Raw genomic sequence first — 17009 nt, 5'->3', positions numbered from 1 at the left:
GTTTACGGCGGACAGGTGGCGATCCTGGCAGTTGTTCTCTTCAAAGTGCAAACTATTTTAACATAGCAATGACCTATCTGTTACATATATGATCTAGGCTGGTACTTACAAATGGCTTTTAGAGAACCCGGAGGTTTATTGCAGCCCTCACATAAGCCTGCCATCGGTCCCTATCATGAGCAAGATTAATCAAGTCCCTGTCATTATATCCCACCTCCTTCAAATATATTTTAATATTATCCTGTCATCTATGCCTTGTCCTCCCCAAAGATCTTCCAGTCTAGTCTATTACACAATAAAATACAAAGGAATTCTCTCTAACTTCCAAATCTTTACAATCACTATTTACAATTATACTGGTAATTAAAACTGGTATGAAAATTATTCGCTATTAAATAATTTCTGAATATTCCATAGGATGCTTTCTTCACTCCCTAACCTGTTTTTCTTCTTACCTAGTCGTAGTGATTTACTACTTTAACACGAGATGGTATGAGAGAGTGCAAGCATATATGTTGTATTAGTGACAGAATAAGTTACTATTTTCACACCACATTGCTATTTGTTTTACTTTATATCAGAGCATAGGGTATCCAGGCAGCTAAATGAATGCATTAAAGTATTACCGGTAATGTCTAAGCAACACTGTGTTTCTTAAAACATTTTGATATAAAACATCATTTTTAGAGTGAGATAGGTTTGGTAGCTATAATGGGACAGAGTAAATATACAGCTTAGATAAGTGGGTGGGTGAGAAGGAAGGAAGGTAGTTCGGTAGTTAGGTAGGTAGGTAGGTAGGTAGTTGAGGTTAAGTTATATTGAGTAGATTAGTTTAGTTTAGTTTCCATTCAATTTCTAGCGAGTCTTAGGTATCTATCCAGTGCTTTATTTATATATTGGCATTCAAGAATATATAATAATTGTAGCAATGACTGACATCTCTTGTCTTCACAGCTTCAAAGCAGTGAACATAGCTCTTGTGAGTCTCCTTCTTGATTAGTAACAAAATTTCAGAAATGTCAGCAATTTCTGAAGTTCTTCACAATTTTCACCCTTGACGCTTCATGATCTCAAAAGCTGAAATGAAGTTAAACAAGATGCAGTATTCTTTCTCACTTCATGGCTTCCCTAACCTTTAGTTGGTGTGGCCGGTATGACATACCACGCAGACAAGTTTAAACTTGTCTAGCAGACGCTATGAATCACCATTATTGCTGTGCTTCCGTATACCTTCTCAGCTAGTCTTTATCTAATAGTGCTTAGTGATACATGTGCGACAGTGGTTCAGTTATGTATAAAGAATTATTTTTTTTCATCGCGAGGTATCCAATACCGCCAACACTACTTATGTAAGTATTCTGTTAATGTAATTTTATGCTATGATTTTATGAAATATTCGTTTACAATTCGTAAGCCTATATTTTACGAATATCGTATTGTAGGAAATGGCGGGAAAACCTCTACCCGCGTCAATGATGGCTGATGACTACAGGTTTGAAAAATTTATCAACGAAACAGTTAACGCTATGAATGACAGTGAACCTGTGGAGGACAGTGGGGGTGATTCAAATTTCGTTCAGGAGTCAGATCACGATTCCAACACGGAGCAAGAGGTAGACGATGAGGACGAACAAGAGGATGAAGCAGACTCCCCTGATAGTGGCCCTGTGGGTGGAAGGTTCTTCTATGGAAAGAACTGTTTCAAGTGGTGTAAGGAACCTCCACCTACAACTGTAAGAACGAGGAGGCACAACATGGTGGTGAAACTGCCTATCATCAGAAGATTAGAAATGTCAAGAAGCCTTTCGTCAGAACTACGTTCCTGCATGGAGCACATAATTTCTTTCAAGAGGAAACGACAAGATTCTGGGTCAAGTGCCAGTGAAAATTCTACTGCAGAACGTCTGGAGGTCAAGAAAACTTGCTATCTCTGCCCTCCAAAATTGAAAAGAAAGACATTTTTCCTGTGTTTGTGTTGCCAGAAGCCAATATGCCTACAGTGTGCAAAAAAGTCGTGCAAAAATTGTGTGAAAAATGTGAAAGACTAAATAAACCCTTAATATGGTGTGTAATACTACTGTAAATGACTTTTTAGTCATTAATGTGGTGTGTAATACTTCTATAAATGACTTTAAAGACTTTAAAGTCATTACAGTGTTTGAAAAAACAGTTTTTCAGTCTTCTGAAGTTATTTAGAGTGTTCATAATTTAATAATAGAGATGTTTACCACGAGCGGTACAGCATACCACCAACACAAGTTAAAAGGTAGGAAAATGCAACACCAACTAAATGTTAATGTCTCAGCGATATCTTGAAACCATTCCAATGCCTAAAGTAACACCTCTTCATTACTGTACTTAGATCAAAATAGCTCATCAATGTAGCAAATCACTGTTTCGTATAATTTCATTTTACCCTTTCTACCAGTTATTAGTTTCTAACCCTCTAATCTCTCCCTCTTTCTTTTTACCCATGTGCGCACTTGGAAACCCCTCATGTTCACTCATTCTCGACCAAGGTGTAAGGTTCTCGGCTTATAATGCTGAACTTTAATTTAGTATGACAAGTTTTAGACAAGGACAGAACAAATCAAACCTAAGTTACCGGCATTCTTACCGAGCCACGTGGTTGTTTTTCCATGGACAATGTTGGGTTTTCCCAGTTAGTTGTTTCCTCTAGGCACGACATAGGGCTCAATGTGTTGGCTTTCTTTGTTAATTGTTTACATTAAGCTGGCAGCACAATTCTGCTAGCACTTTGCACTGTCAATCTTCGTTATTGAGTTGTCTGAATTGTATTGAGAAAGAAGAATTTTCAATCATAGTTAGATATACAGTACAACAATGCACTATTCTCGTTGAAAAATATCTACTGAAGAAGTCGTGCGAGTTATGTTCACACAACAAAGTTTAGAGATACAAAAGCAAGAACGATGAAGCATTCATAATAGTTTTTATATTGCTATAAGAATGTGGAAAGTAAACGATCATTGAATTAAAAAAAATTGGATATTGAAGTGTGAGTTCTACCTCTAAGCCTCCAGTGTGTGATCCAAATAAATAAATATATATATATATATATATATATATATATATATATATATATATAGGTGTTTAAATCACTTGGTTATTGCTAGAAAGTGCAAGCTGTGGATTGACAAAGAGTATAGTGTTCCCGTGGCGACGTCACAGATTTACAGTCTCCTTGACTCTCCCTTTAAAGGCTGTTATGAAGCAACCTGTGAGAGCAACAGCGACCAACCGTCCACTGACCTTGGGGTAATTGCTTGTGAACAAGAAACTATCGTAAACATTTTAAATTGAAAGCATTCTCTTGCGCAAAAGTGATGTGCAATACTGCAATCTGGCTATTTCGTGAAAATAATATTTTTTAAGACTTATATAAAGTACTATTAATATCTGAATAAGAATTTTTAGTTCAGTACTGTAATCATATGACTTTTTCAAAATGCTCACAAACTGCGAACAAGAAAGAAATCTGATGGGGACAGGCAAGGGAGGGAGAGAGAAGTGTTAAAAACCACTTTTTGGTAACAAGACAATGAAGGAATATTTCATTTAGTACACCAGTGTATGAGTAATTACTGTGCTAAAATTCACCCACAGCTTAATAGTGCTTATGCCCTGAACATAAAGATACATAATGAACAAATAGCGGAAAATCGTTATGTGCTTTCTAAAATTCTCGACCGCATTCGAACTAGCACTCTGTGGCCATAATGAAAGTGCAAATTCGAGAAATCCAGATGTTTTTGAAGTCCTCCTCAACTTCTCGGCAGAGTTAGATGCTTCTTTAAGGGACCATATTTTTTTGTTGGTTATTTAACGATGCTGCATCAACTACTGGATTATTTAGCATCGATGGAATTGGTGATAGAGAGACGGTACTTGTCGAGATTGTGCCAATATGAGTGACGTAATAGGTCTTTTGCAGTTACTCATAGAAAACAACTTACGAAATACATTTTCAGAGACTTACAAGATTTTGCTCATTGTTACAGTTTTCCCTGTTGTAGTCTTCATACTTTTATTATTTAAATTTAGTGTCAGACCTTTTCAAAATGAGTTTCATTTTCAGTATTTTGAAAATATTTGTCTTCAATTGTTGGAAATTAAAGGTATGTAAGAAAAAGACAACATGTAAACAGCATTCTTTTTTTCTTATTATTATTATTCATATACCATTGTGAACCCCCAATTTAATAACTCACGAGCCGCCACTGATGATATCTTTACTGTGTTACCTTTTGCAATCTAATAAGACTAGGCTTCCGACAATGAAGGATACCACTTCGAAACTTGTCAGCCAGGTAAATTGCAAAAGGTAACACAATAAAGATATCATAAGTTATTCAGCGACTATAAATGTTAAAAGAGTGTATCGAACAATGAAACACAAATGCGTGTTTAAAATGCTGGAAGCTTTGTTTCTGAAGCTGCATTTCAGTCTGAGAAAAGATAAACATGAAATAGTATAATATAATTAAAACAAAAACGACGTTTGTAACAGAATTTCAAGGATTTCGTTTCTCATGTTAATGAAGTTAGCCACACAATTCTGAATCACGTGGTCCATACACCTCGCCTATGGACAGACTACATTAAAATAAGTAAATATGTCGTAATTGGAGCTAATGTAGATACTGCTGGCATAATGACAGTTGATTATAGGTCGCAGTGTGCATTATGTAGAAGAATAAAAATTATAGGAGATTTGTACTCCTTTCCTTAGTAGCTGAGACTTGGTCGACCCTGGATGAAAGTGATCTACTTCTGAAAATGAGAAATAACTGCATAACTGTTCGAAATTTGACCGATATTCATATCAAATTTTACAGTGAAAATTATCACGGGGGTATGATTCTTAAGTAAGTGTCAAACTTCGCGAATCACTCTTATAATGTCATTTCAAGTGATATTCAGTACAGGATTACAAACAGATAACATATGCCGAAGCTGATAACAAGCAGGTTATTCTGATGAGATATCTCTACGCCTGAGTGATACACTGCATGCATTACTGAATTTTAAGTTCAAAGTGTGGGGCTGAAAACAACCAAAGACATAATCTGATATTCTTCTTAACCAAAGATTCCATTAGTACATAACGTGGCATTACCTTGCCACATGTGGCGCTACATGGCGTCCATTCCCCGACTTTCCATGTTGCACAGATTGGTCGTCGACAGAGTTCTTCTGTTGGCACCAGCAAAGTTTTATCGCAGCGGTCCTTATCAGTGGGAGTACCCAGCTCTACATCCATGCATGTGACTCGCCGATGCCTCACCCCATCCCCACACGTAACTGAACACTGCCAACAGGAAGTAAAACTTCACCTATCTCCTTTTGCTACTATTCTGATTTCTTCAAAGAAAATGCAATGTTATTACAATTATTAAACCTACAACATTTTATAAATTGTGACTTCATAGAATTGCACATTATTTTCACCTTCTAACATGAGTAATGTGAAACAAAATATTTGTATTTTGACGACAGTTTTTTAAAAAGCTGTCTATCTGTCAAGTTTAAGGTGGAAGCATACATTAATACAATAGTTATGGCATCTAATAATGAAATAACAAAACACGTTTGAGAAAACATTACTTCCAGACCTTCAACTTTCGAAAATATGATATGCTCTAACCTCTTTGATGCTTTCCGTTCCTTTATACAGTAGCGTGCAAATTAATCCGAACACGACATATTTTTACATTTTCTGTCATTGTTGGCCTCACAGCTGCTCATACCGCTTTAATTGACATCTGTAGTACGTGTAATTCCATTGTTGAATGTCTGTCATTATTTTTTTATAATATGTGACATTTTGCCTGTCGTTTTGTACTTATAAGCATTTCAGTTGTGTTGAAGACTTAATACTGCAATCCTGTGTACATTTATGTCGTCTTCACAAATGGATACAACTCCACGAAAAAGGTCTAAAATTATAACATTAGCAAAGCATTCTTCTATGACACAGAGGCAAATTGCTGCAGAATGTCACATCGGTTTGGCTACTGTTAATTCGATCATAAAACGATACAGGGAGACTGGATCCATCACACCCCAGAAAAAAGGAAACTGTGGCCAGAAAAGGAAGACATCACCTGCAGATGATCGTTTAATTGTGAGGAAAAGTAAATTAAATCCTAGACCAACTGCTGTCGACTTAACCCGCGAGTTAATGGCTACCACTGGGGCGAATATTCACGTCACAACAGTGCGGCGTAGGCTTTTGGAAGCTGGACGAAGGGCTCATAAGCCTATTAAGAAGCAACTGCTAACCCCTGTTATGTGCAAAAAACGCTTAATGTGGGCAAAATTACATCAACACTGGACAGTGAATGACTAGAAGAATGTACTTTTTTCTGATGAGTCTCATTTCGAGGTCCACTGCCACCGTGTTTCTTACGTACGGAAAGGATCCGAAAAAGTAACAGTGGCTCATCTCCAACAAGCACCCAAATACCCCCCTAAAGTAATGTTTTGGGGTTGTTTTACACATGAAAGGCCTGGAGCATTAATACCTATCAAGGGAATGATGAATTCTGACAAATATATTCACTTATTGGAAACCAGAATCGTACCCCAGCTGCAAAAATCATTTCCGGATGGCACAGAGGTGTGTTCCAACAAGACCTGGCACCATGCCATACGTCTCGAAAAACTACAGAATTCTTCAACAAGAAGAATATTCAGGTACTCCCCTGGCCAGGTAACTCACCCGACATCAACCCCATTGAGAACTTGTGATCAATTTGCAAAAGAAGAATGCAAAAAATTGATTGTTCTACAAAGGAGAAGATGATTTCTGCCCTCATTGGTGTATGGTTTCGCGATGAAGAAATGAAGAATATTCGTGGGAAATTAGTGAAATCCATGCCAAATCGTCTCAGAGCTGTTATTAGGAACAAGGGAGGCCACATAGATTACTGAGGCATGTCTTAGATCCTTTTTTTTTATCCCGTTAGAATGTTTTTGCATAAGTAATTACGTTGTTCGGATTAATTTGCACGCTACTGTATTTGTCGGTATAAACCACGAGATTAAATAACGTCAGTGTAATTGGTAATAGTGAAATGGTATTTGACGAGATGAATTCCCGAGATTCACTGTGGGATTTTCTTATAGTTGGGGGAAAACATCGGAAAAAACAAACCAGGTAACCGGCCCAAACGGGATTCGAACCAACACCCTAGCCCAACCTCGAATCCCGAGTCTTACTCGTTTTTCTGGGACTACGTTGGTGGCCTTGCCATTCTTGATTACAGCAGTATAATTCAACATTCAAAATGCTGTGTTATCAATACGGATAACACACAGTATTTTCCTCAGCACTGCTATGCTCCCAAAATCACAGCTTAAATCTTGTTGAATTCCCCCGAAGTGAAAGAAATATTTTTACTGTAACAATAAAAGGGCAACTGAACTGCAGATAGGACCTTCATCTTAAACGTCACACAGTTCATTCAGATTTGTGTAAGAGACTGCTAGGAAGGTTGCAAGATTGTCTCTTCAGTCGCGTCATTTGAGTTTCATTATTTTGATTGAATTAATTTGTTTTGTCATGTGAGCAGTCATTGGTTGTGTTGCTTTTCTTTCTTTATGTCGTCTTTCTATCTCTCCTGTACAGGTACTGGCACTTTACAATATGGAGGGTTCACAAGTCATTCACTCAAACACACTTGTAAATTAATTATACTGAAATAGCAATGTCTTCTCATTATAAGTGAACATAGCCAATTTTAAACTTCCAGTTGAAACATTAATTACTTTCAGTTTCTTGTTTCTAATTTTATTCTTATATTATTATTTCACTCTATAAATGAGGTGATTTCCATGGGCAGTTCCTTTCTCATCCAGTTAACATTCCTGGAAAACATTTTGTGAACAGCAGCTTCATTATTTATTATTTCATCGGTTAATACAGCAGTGAAATGAAATTGACAAGGAAAACTAAAATCTCTGAAGAAAGTCTGTCCTGGAGTGCCTTCGGACACAACAAAGCTAGCAGGATAACATTGAACCCAGGTCCCTTGGTGATAATATCAGCTGGCTGAGTTAATCACACCCACAATTAATCAAATATATCCTTGGAATAAAAGAACTAAGAAATAGATTAGTGAAGTGCTTTGTGTGGGGTGTGGCATTGCACCGAGCAGAAACATGGCCATTACAACGAAGTGAAGAGAAGCGAATAGAAATATTTGAAATGTGTATACAGAGCATGTGAAATAGACAGACAGAATAAGAAATGACGTTGTGCTGGAAAGAGAGGGTGAAGAAGATATTGATGCTGAAAATGATCAGGAAGAGAAAAAGGAAATGGTTGGGTCACTGGCTAAGAAGAAACTGCCTACTGAAGGATGAACTCGAAGGAATGGTAAACAGGAGGAGAGTTCGGGGCAGAAGAAGATATTAGATAACGGACAACATTAAGAAATATGGATCATATGCAGAGACAAAGAGGTAGGCATAAAATAGGAAGGATCGGAGAATACTGGGTTTGCAGTGAAAGACCTGCTCTTGGGCAGAAAACTATGAATGAATAAATCCTTGGAATATTATGGCAACATAAATCTAGGGGCAGTTTAATACTAGTAGTGGGAAGAATTCTAAATTTTCTCGAATCCTGAAACGTTCTCGAATCTTCCAAATTTCGAATTCCTGAAATCCTTCATAAAAGTTCCAGAAGATTCCGCTAGACGGCATATTGAAAATAGTCTGGCTGTACGGTATTCAGGGCCACAAGGTGATATTGGTGATCCAGGTACCATCAAAATTGCAACATTAACCTTTTTTTGTTAGTAAAAACTTCTATTGAACATCAATGGAATTAAAATCACTAGTAAGCTTTTCAAAGTTTTAACTTTTTTGGTCAGGATTCGAAAGATTCCGATAGAGAAAAATGGGCGAAGATTCGACTTTTAGAATCTCCAATCTTTTTTAAGATTCGCGAGATTCGATGATTCGAATATTCCACCTCTATTTTGTACCATGAGTTCTAGATACTTCTATTTTTGTGCTTGGATAAGCTTACTCGACAAAACTAACTAATCAACTGACTAACCAAACAACCGACCCACAAGTGACGCTACCAGAGTACCGGTAGCTCAGACGGTTTTTCTCCAACTGTAAGGTGAATGCCAGATAATGACATGGTAAATTATTCCTGGATTCAGCTCGGTAAATACTATCTCGCCACCATCAATTCTACCAACAAACACAATAAGCCTTAGACTATGGTTATTCAGAATAGAAAGAAAGACACCAACTCATCATACAACTAAGGAATCAGGCTAGTAGTTAACTGAAATAAAGAAATTTTCTGAGTTTTGTTTGATTGAGTTTTCTCTAAATGTAATTTAAGACTATCTTCAGTCCTAGAGAATGCTCTGGACGATAGACCCAATAGAAGAGTTTCCCCTTTCCCTGCCTATCTTCACGATGAAACTGATACATACCTCCAAAACGTTGCAAGTTTCCACAGCTATGCCACTTTTCAAAAATACAACAATCTTGCAACACCAAGGTTCCTTTCTTGTACCCTTTCTATTTTCCATTGTCCAGTATTCAGAGATCAGTTATAAGACATACAACCAGAGAACAGGTTGTGATTGTTAGCATAGACTCTTGGTTGTACCTGGGACTCTGAATGTAATCTCTTTAGTAAACCAATAGATTCTTTGATTCACTAGTTACTTTTTATTCAATAAGCAGACGTAGGAATTTCCTTAAGTGTTGGAATTTATCGAACTTTTCTGTGAAAGAACCATTTCTTCCTCCTTTATCCTCATTAAATTATAACGTCTTAAGTCCATTCACACTTATAATGTGCATTGCATGAAGCAATAACTTTGGTTTGAATGATGCTGACATTAAAATATTTTACATCATATTAAATATTCTTGAATGCAATGAACAAGGACTAGGGCAAAGATTTAAGTTCCCGAATTTTTCAAACAACTTAAATATAGCATTATGCCAGCCAGTAGCGTGGGACAGGGGTCTCACCAGGATGAAATGCCCCCATTTTTCAAGAACTATTTTAATTATATTAGATTAAAAAGCATGAAGAAACTATCCACCACTAGCATTGGGAGTCAGACATTGAAAGCAAAAATGTTTGACTGTTTCTATCGACAATGGCCAATATTTAGAAAAACAAATCCTTTAAACTTTTGCTGACAATTTTAATAAATAAAGTAATAAATTATGAACTAGTCATATGACTTATCATAAACAATGTAATAATAAAATAGATTACATTACATACATTTATTGTGTTAACGTTTTCGCCTTTGTGGCATCTTCAGATAATGGGTGCTATTATATCAAGTAAAATTTAAAAAATTGCAAAAATGTACACTGGAACATACAATGTGATGAAGTTATATCATCTAAAATGTGTTATGTAGTTACAAATTAATCATAAACAAGTTCATAGTGTTCATTGTCAAACTGCATAAAATACATGTATAAATACACTTAAATTCTGTGTGTTTAAATTAATTAATTATAAAAATGATCGCTATGTGAACACTGAATACTAAATTTAATTATCAATGTAAAATATATGGCGTAACCTAAATCGATTACATTGTCAAAATATTTAGTAAGTTACGCGCAAATTTGCTAAGTCATGTTCCCAGAACTTGCACCCCCACTTAAATTCCTGTCTATGCCACTGGTGCTAGCACTGAAAATAAAATATCGGAAAAAAGTTCCATTAAAAGTCTCAACCAATGAATCGATCAACAAATAAATAAAGGAATAGGCCTACTTCAGTCCATCAATCAATAAATAGATATATTTATCTCAGCACTCTTAAGTCCATCTCGGAAGTAACGAGTTACTGAAAAGTAACTAAGACACATCTCTACATGAAACATTCAAACGCAAGTATAAATGGTAATGACCACAGGCATTTTATATTGATTATATCCACCAATTATTATATATTTCTAAAGATAACAAACAGCTGTGGCTTGTCATTTGGAAAGAGTTCTCTTTCGACTACTTTCTTTGTTCTAAATGTATCTGGCTGAACTCGATGTTTCAAAGGCTAGACGCACTTTTGTCATCATCAAGGAAGGAAGAGAAGAACTCTGTGGAACCACTGAAACGGGACACACTGTTTGAACCGCCTGCAATGATCCCAGTGAGTTTTACCAACTTTTAAACGAGCTATTCAGACATTCACATCACTGGAAATATACGAAAATAAACCCTTCCAAATGAGAGTTACTACCTACATTTACTTGAGGCCTATATCATATATACTATACTCAGATAGCTCGGCCTTATAGGCTTTGATGGTAACAACTTTTGTTAGGTTTACTATGCTGCCATCTAGTTGTTACATAAGTAATCACGTCATAATTCCCATTTGAATTGCATTAGTGACTGTACTGCCACCTCGTATTCGTTTACGGCGGATGGGTGGTGGTCCTGGCGGTTCTCTTCAAAGTGCTGCCGATTTTAACATAGGGATGAGCTATCTGTTACATATATGATCTAGGCTTGAGGCTATACATCTGTCTACGTCAGTGTAGCCCACAATGGGTGATCAGAGGCGGTAATTACTGTACGTGCAAAAGTGTACTATAAACAACTTGCCAATAACGTTTCTGGCCATTGCAGTCCCTGCACCAACCGAGGTTTCAATTGTGCTTCGTTAACCTGTGTTCTGTATTATTCAGGACGCTGTTGAAGCCTCAGATTTAATTTAGAGGAAGATAGATTGTACAATGACATAAAAGTAGATACAAATGCTGTGTAGACCTACGTGCAGTAAAGTAGACATCTCAATATACCAATACTGCTGTATATTTTTTTTAAATTTTGAACACAGTATATTCAGTGACGGTGCAGTGTTGTTAAGAGCCAGTATCGCTTAACAGATGAAACTAATGGAGCTGAACATGTAGGGAAGACTGGGTGTCGAAAAAAATACGCAAAACTAATATAGCGGACTTAAAAACAGAAGTTCAATTTACCCTGGACCCTCTGGTGGGATCACACATAGATATGCTAAAGTGGCCATCATAATCATACGGGTAGATGGCTCCTTGAAAATAGGACACACAGCTTTGGACAAAGGAAAGCAAAGGCACTTGTTAAAAGGATTTTTGAAAATTTGGACAAATATGTCATAATCCTTGAACAGGAAACTCACTGAATGGGATACAGCACGTTAACTAGACACTATTATCTAAATAGACATAGGACACATAACTCAATAATTTGTTCAGTGTTCCAAGCAAGAGGAAGCTACAGTTTGCCTCGTGGGCAGAGATCAGGTTCAAGCACTTAAGACACTTAAGTGACAGACATCTGAATCTTACTGCTGCTGTATGGCTCCTTGATTAAGTTGTATATGTCTATTAAATATCTATCTAGACTCACCGGCCCCCATTCTGAAGTTTTCCACACACCACGATAGTGGGATCTGGGTTTCGTGTCCTCATCCAGCACGTTATTAGGAATGTCATTGCCGCCAAGAATGGAGTTGTCGGTGAGTGGCTCTGAGGTTGGCAGAATATTATCTCGATGTGATGCCTCGCCCAGAGGAAGAGAGATAGATGTGGTTGTCGAAGTCGATGGAAACATTGATGACTGCAATTAAACATTACAGGTATTAAATTATGTGAAAAGTTGTACCATACTTCGCTAGAATGTAATTTTACAAAACAAAATGTTAAAGAAATTACTCATGAGAGACATCACACTAATAAACAAACATCTATTTTTCAATAAAATTAAATATTTTAGGTAGTATCACCTGAATTAGAACATAAATTTGTACCATGTCCGTAAGTTAGAACTTACCAGTAACTTTAAATATTTTTAGATTTATTAAACTATGATTTGTCCCGAAAATAGTGAAGTAAATAAAAATATGATATCAACATATTTTGGCATCTGTGCCAGTAATGTTACTCTGAGGGCATGTTTATGATTAAATTACATATGTAATATTATTCCGATAACTGAAATAACTACATTGATATTTGAAGAGTCCACTGCAAGAATGATGGATGTCACTTTCTTGTCGAAAATGAACCAAGACTGTCAATGCATAGCTTAAGACATATAGAATGTACATATAGAGTTATATGGCATTAACACTGATAGTCATTGTCCAGTAATGATCGGAAAATCACAGTTAAGCTTTGAGCGCTAAGCATTTCAAACTTTCAATTGCTTCTCCTGCAAAATGTGTTCCAAATGACATCCATCATTCTTGCAGTGGACTCATTTAATATCATACATTTGAATCTAATGTGCTGAAAACATCAAAACATGATGACTCATTGTGGACTGTATAAAAAACAAATAACTTACCGGTATTACTTGTTAAATTAGAAACAGAGGCTCAGAAGGAAATCCATTTATTTTAATTTTATGAAGAATCCAGAAGGTAGGTTAAATGTTATGTTTTATTTAACGACGCTCGCAACTGCAGAGGTTATATCAGCGTCGCCGGATGTGCCGGAATTTTGTCCCGCAGGAGTTCTTTTACATGCCAGAAATCTACTGACATGAGCTGTCGCATTTAAGCACACTTAAATGCCATCGACCTGGCCCGGGATTGAACCCGCAACCTTGGACATAGAAGCTATACCAACTTGCCAACCAGGTCGACTTAGAAGGTAGGTATGTATGAGTAATGTACATCGTAAAGTTGCTAATTTAATTCTGGAGTCATCTCTAGTCGTCTAATAAACACTCTTCAGCATGTGAGAAAACATATAAGGGCAATTCACTAACACTATAATATCTTTTCGTTCTACAAAGTGTAATTCTCGTATGTTCTTAAATATGCTTTATACTACTCTTCATGGCATTAAACATATTACTGTAATCTTTCCTCGCCAATATTTCTACATGCTGCATATTTCTCAAGAAATAATGTGACATTAGTTATTACCAGGGGCGTATTTTGCGGTCTACCGGGGCTACCAGCGGTAGCCCAAGGAAATTACAAAAGAAAAAGTTTATAATATAACATAATGTAATAATTTTGTATTATTAGTTTTACCATAGTAATTAAAATTAAAGTAATTGTTAGAATATTTTGTGTAATAAAAGGGTCAGCGGTAGCCCAAACCCTTTAACCAGTATACGCCTCTGGTTATTACATTGCAATAATAATAATTGTTCGGAATGTGAATTTCAGTTTTGCAATGTTCTCTATGGCAGTGATTCTCAACAAGGGGACCATGGCTCCCTCCTCCTGGGAATCCACATTTTACGTTTGTGTGATTAAGCATCAATATCAATACCATTAATGAATTTAAATACTATTATAGTCACAATCATGCCATGGTATGAAAGAAAAATTTCACAACCTCGAGCGGGAATCGAACCTGCGACTTCCTGTTCTCCGGTCAGGCGCTCTACCACTGAGCTATCGAGTTCGTCTCACGCCAAAGGCTTGGAATTATCCTTTCATAATGGCGACTCTGTTATAGAGTACTGTCCATAGCGTCTGATCTAGTCAGCACTGCTTATGGGTTGAGGTTGTGAAATTTTTCTTTCATACCATGGCATGATTGTGACTATAATAGTATTTAAATTCATTAATATGTCACATCAACGGACGTGTATACGTCACCAAACATCGTAAGATGGAGATTCAGTACCATTAGCCTTAACATGTCTAAAAGTACCTGATATGGCAACAAGAAGACTGGCGTATTAAAAAGACTTCCTCTAGTGATGTATTAAATACAACTTACAAAACTTACATAAAACCACTACTGCATTATGGATGCCAAGCTCTAATAACATAAAATCAGATTACTATAAGCAAATTAGAAAAAGTTCAAAATCAAGCAATGAGATTAATTACAGGACCCGTAAAAAGAACACCGACACCAGTAATGGATATACTAACTACAAATGATCCAACAGAACAAGATATTAAAAGTTTGACTTTAGTTTAGTACGAAAAGCTTCTAAGACCACGATCCAATGACTAGTGGTCAACTTATGAAAACAGACTCAGGAAACTTAAATCCAAAAAAAGGTTCATACAGAAAGTAACAGAAATTAAAAATATCATAATTCCAAACACCGCTAGGCCTACAGAAAGGATACCATTGCCTCCCTCTCCAAAGATCGTGTAGATATTGACCACAAAACTAATCTGCTATGCAAAGTGTTAAAGAGCACCACATGTCTATCAGAACTGAAATCAGCAGCCTAAAAATGAGACATACTCTGTATCCTGAGACAGGATGGCTGCATGTTTATACCAGTGGATCCTACATGCAAAAAAGATCCAATATGGAAGCAAATGTCTATAGCGATTTTGAGCACGAAGACAAGGGGGAGGAAGATAATGAAAATAATAAGAGAAATGAAGAATACCACCTGTTAGAAACACTTTTCCAAGATCTTCACTGTGTTAATGTATTCGTCTGAATTAATTAATGGCTTTTACTTTCATAACAACAATAATCATGACCTTCCCAGATGACAATCGTTTTGAAATGTTTCTTCTGAAGAGATCCAAGGTGACACCATTTTTATCAACTGTATTTTGTCGCTGGTTCAAAATGGCGTACCAATGTTCGTCTGCTCTTACATCCCGAGGCAAACAAGCTTGTATCCTTATTTTATGAGGCTTCATAAAACTTATTTTACGCACATTAGTACAAGTGGTTGGCTTATGATTTGTCAGTCCCATCGAATGAGAATATCAGATTTATGCAATATGAATGCCATTAGAAGTACCAAATGGCTACCATAAAGCAACAAATCATGGACATTACCGGTACTTTTCCTGTTCGTGAAGAATTTAATCACTTGACTCAGTAACTCCACTACCAGTACTACTGTCTATTGTAGATATACCATAAACTCTGCAGAAATAGTTGCAATTCTTATGCAATTCCTTGTTCAGCAACTAACAACTAGATCACAGATCGTTGTTTGTTACTCACATTCACAAACTACTATAGCTGTATTATTAGAATCCTTTATCCAATATATACATTATATATAGCACACATGAGAAATTTTAATTTTAAGTCTGTAAATTCAACATCACAGCATTGTTGTATCCCTCACCAAAAAATGTGATGCATTACTTACTGGGCAACTCTCGTGTGTAGTCAGTCTTCAATTTGAGGATATGTTGGTGTAAATGTTGACATAGGCTTCCGCAGTCAGTGCCCATGGGTTGTTGGTTTCTGGACTTCTACCATGTCATCTCGGTTGCTATAGCTGATGCTTCGACCATCTTGCTGTGGCCATCCCCAAAGGCTGATGTTTCGACCAACTTGCTGTGGCCATACTCAGACACAGCAAGATGGCCGAAACTTCAGCTCCAACAACCGAGACGGTGCAGCAGAAGCCCAGAAACAAGCAATCCATGTTGGTGTAAAATTTGTGGTTTTGAAAACGAGAGCGTTTTGGGACATGAAACATTCTGAATTATAATTTACAATTCATGCTGGAAAATATTCAGCTAAGCCTCCTGTTAATAACAAATATCAAAATATGATTAATTATTATTCAGTCAATATGGCTTAAGCATTGCATTACATATGAAATAAAAACATATGATTATATTGATGTGTTACATCCTATTTAATCTTGATACAAACGTTTTCGCCTCTAATGGGGCATCTTCAGGTACAAATATAAGTATCATCTAAAATCAATTACAATACAAGCTTACATTTAAAACTACCTTGACTAGAATAAAGTATGACATGGTGACTATGTTATCTAATCAACATTAATTGTCCTGTCAAAATTAAAATGAATTCATTTTAAAACAATATGAATGTGCTTAGCCATGCTAAGTAGATCCCTTGTGTGGTGTCTCAGATATATTGTGTTGTCAATGAAATCATTATAATACTAAAACTATACAAATTAAAATCTAATATTATCAAATGTGGAGTCAGCGACTATAAAGCATGTGTAGCTAATTTCGTGGAGCAATTGGAATTCTCGTGAAATATTCAATG

At 36.4% G+C, this 17009-nt stretch overlaps 1 protein-coding gene across 4 annotated transcripts in view; it reads right to left on the bottom strand.

Moving 5' to 3' along the window:
- Window positions 1-17009, bottom strand: part of AdamTS-A (ADAM metallopeptidase with thrombospondin type 1 motif A) — a 991514-nt gene that overhangs the window by 379345 nt on the left and 595160 nt on the right. For 3 of the 4 annotated variants that reach the window (XR_011334233.1, XM_069836834.1, XM_069836835.1), the window contains exons 22-23: window positions 12430-12639; window positions 5141-5332 (exon numbers count right to left, since the gene is read on the bottom strand). Coding sequence is in view for 3 of the 4 variants with exons in the window: in XM_069836834.1 (XP_069692935.1) it covers window positions 5141-5332; window positions 12430-12639 (402 nt within the window). In the remaining variant the exon portion in view is untranslated. The remainder of the gene's footprint in view (window positions 1-5140; window positions 5333-12429; window positions 12640-17009) is intronic. The other variant, XM_069836836.1, reaches the window with a different exon arrangement.

Source organism: Periplaneta americana, chromosome 10, assembly GCF_040183065.1.
Source record: "Periplaneta americana isolate PAMFEO1 chromosome 10, P.americana_PAMFEO1_priV1, whole genome shotgun sequence".
NCBI classification, from domain to species: domain Eukaryota; kingdom Metazoa; phylum Arthropoda; class Insecta; order Blattodea; family Blattidae; genus Periplaneta; species Periplaneta americana.
Note: the sequence above shows the minus strand (reverse complement) of the source record. Positions and strands in the feature narration are given on the sequence as shown.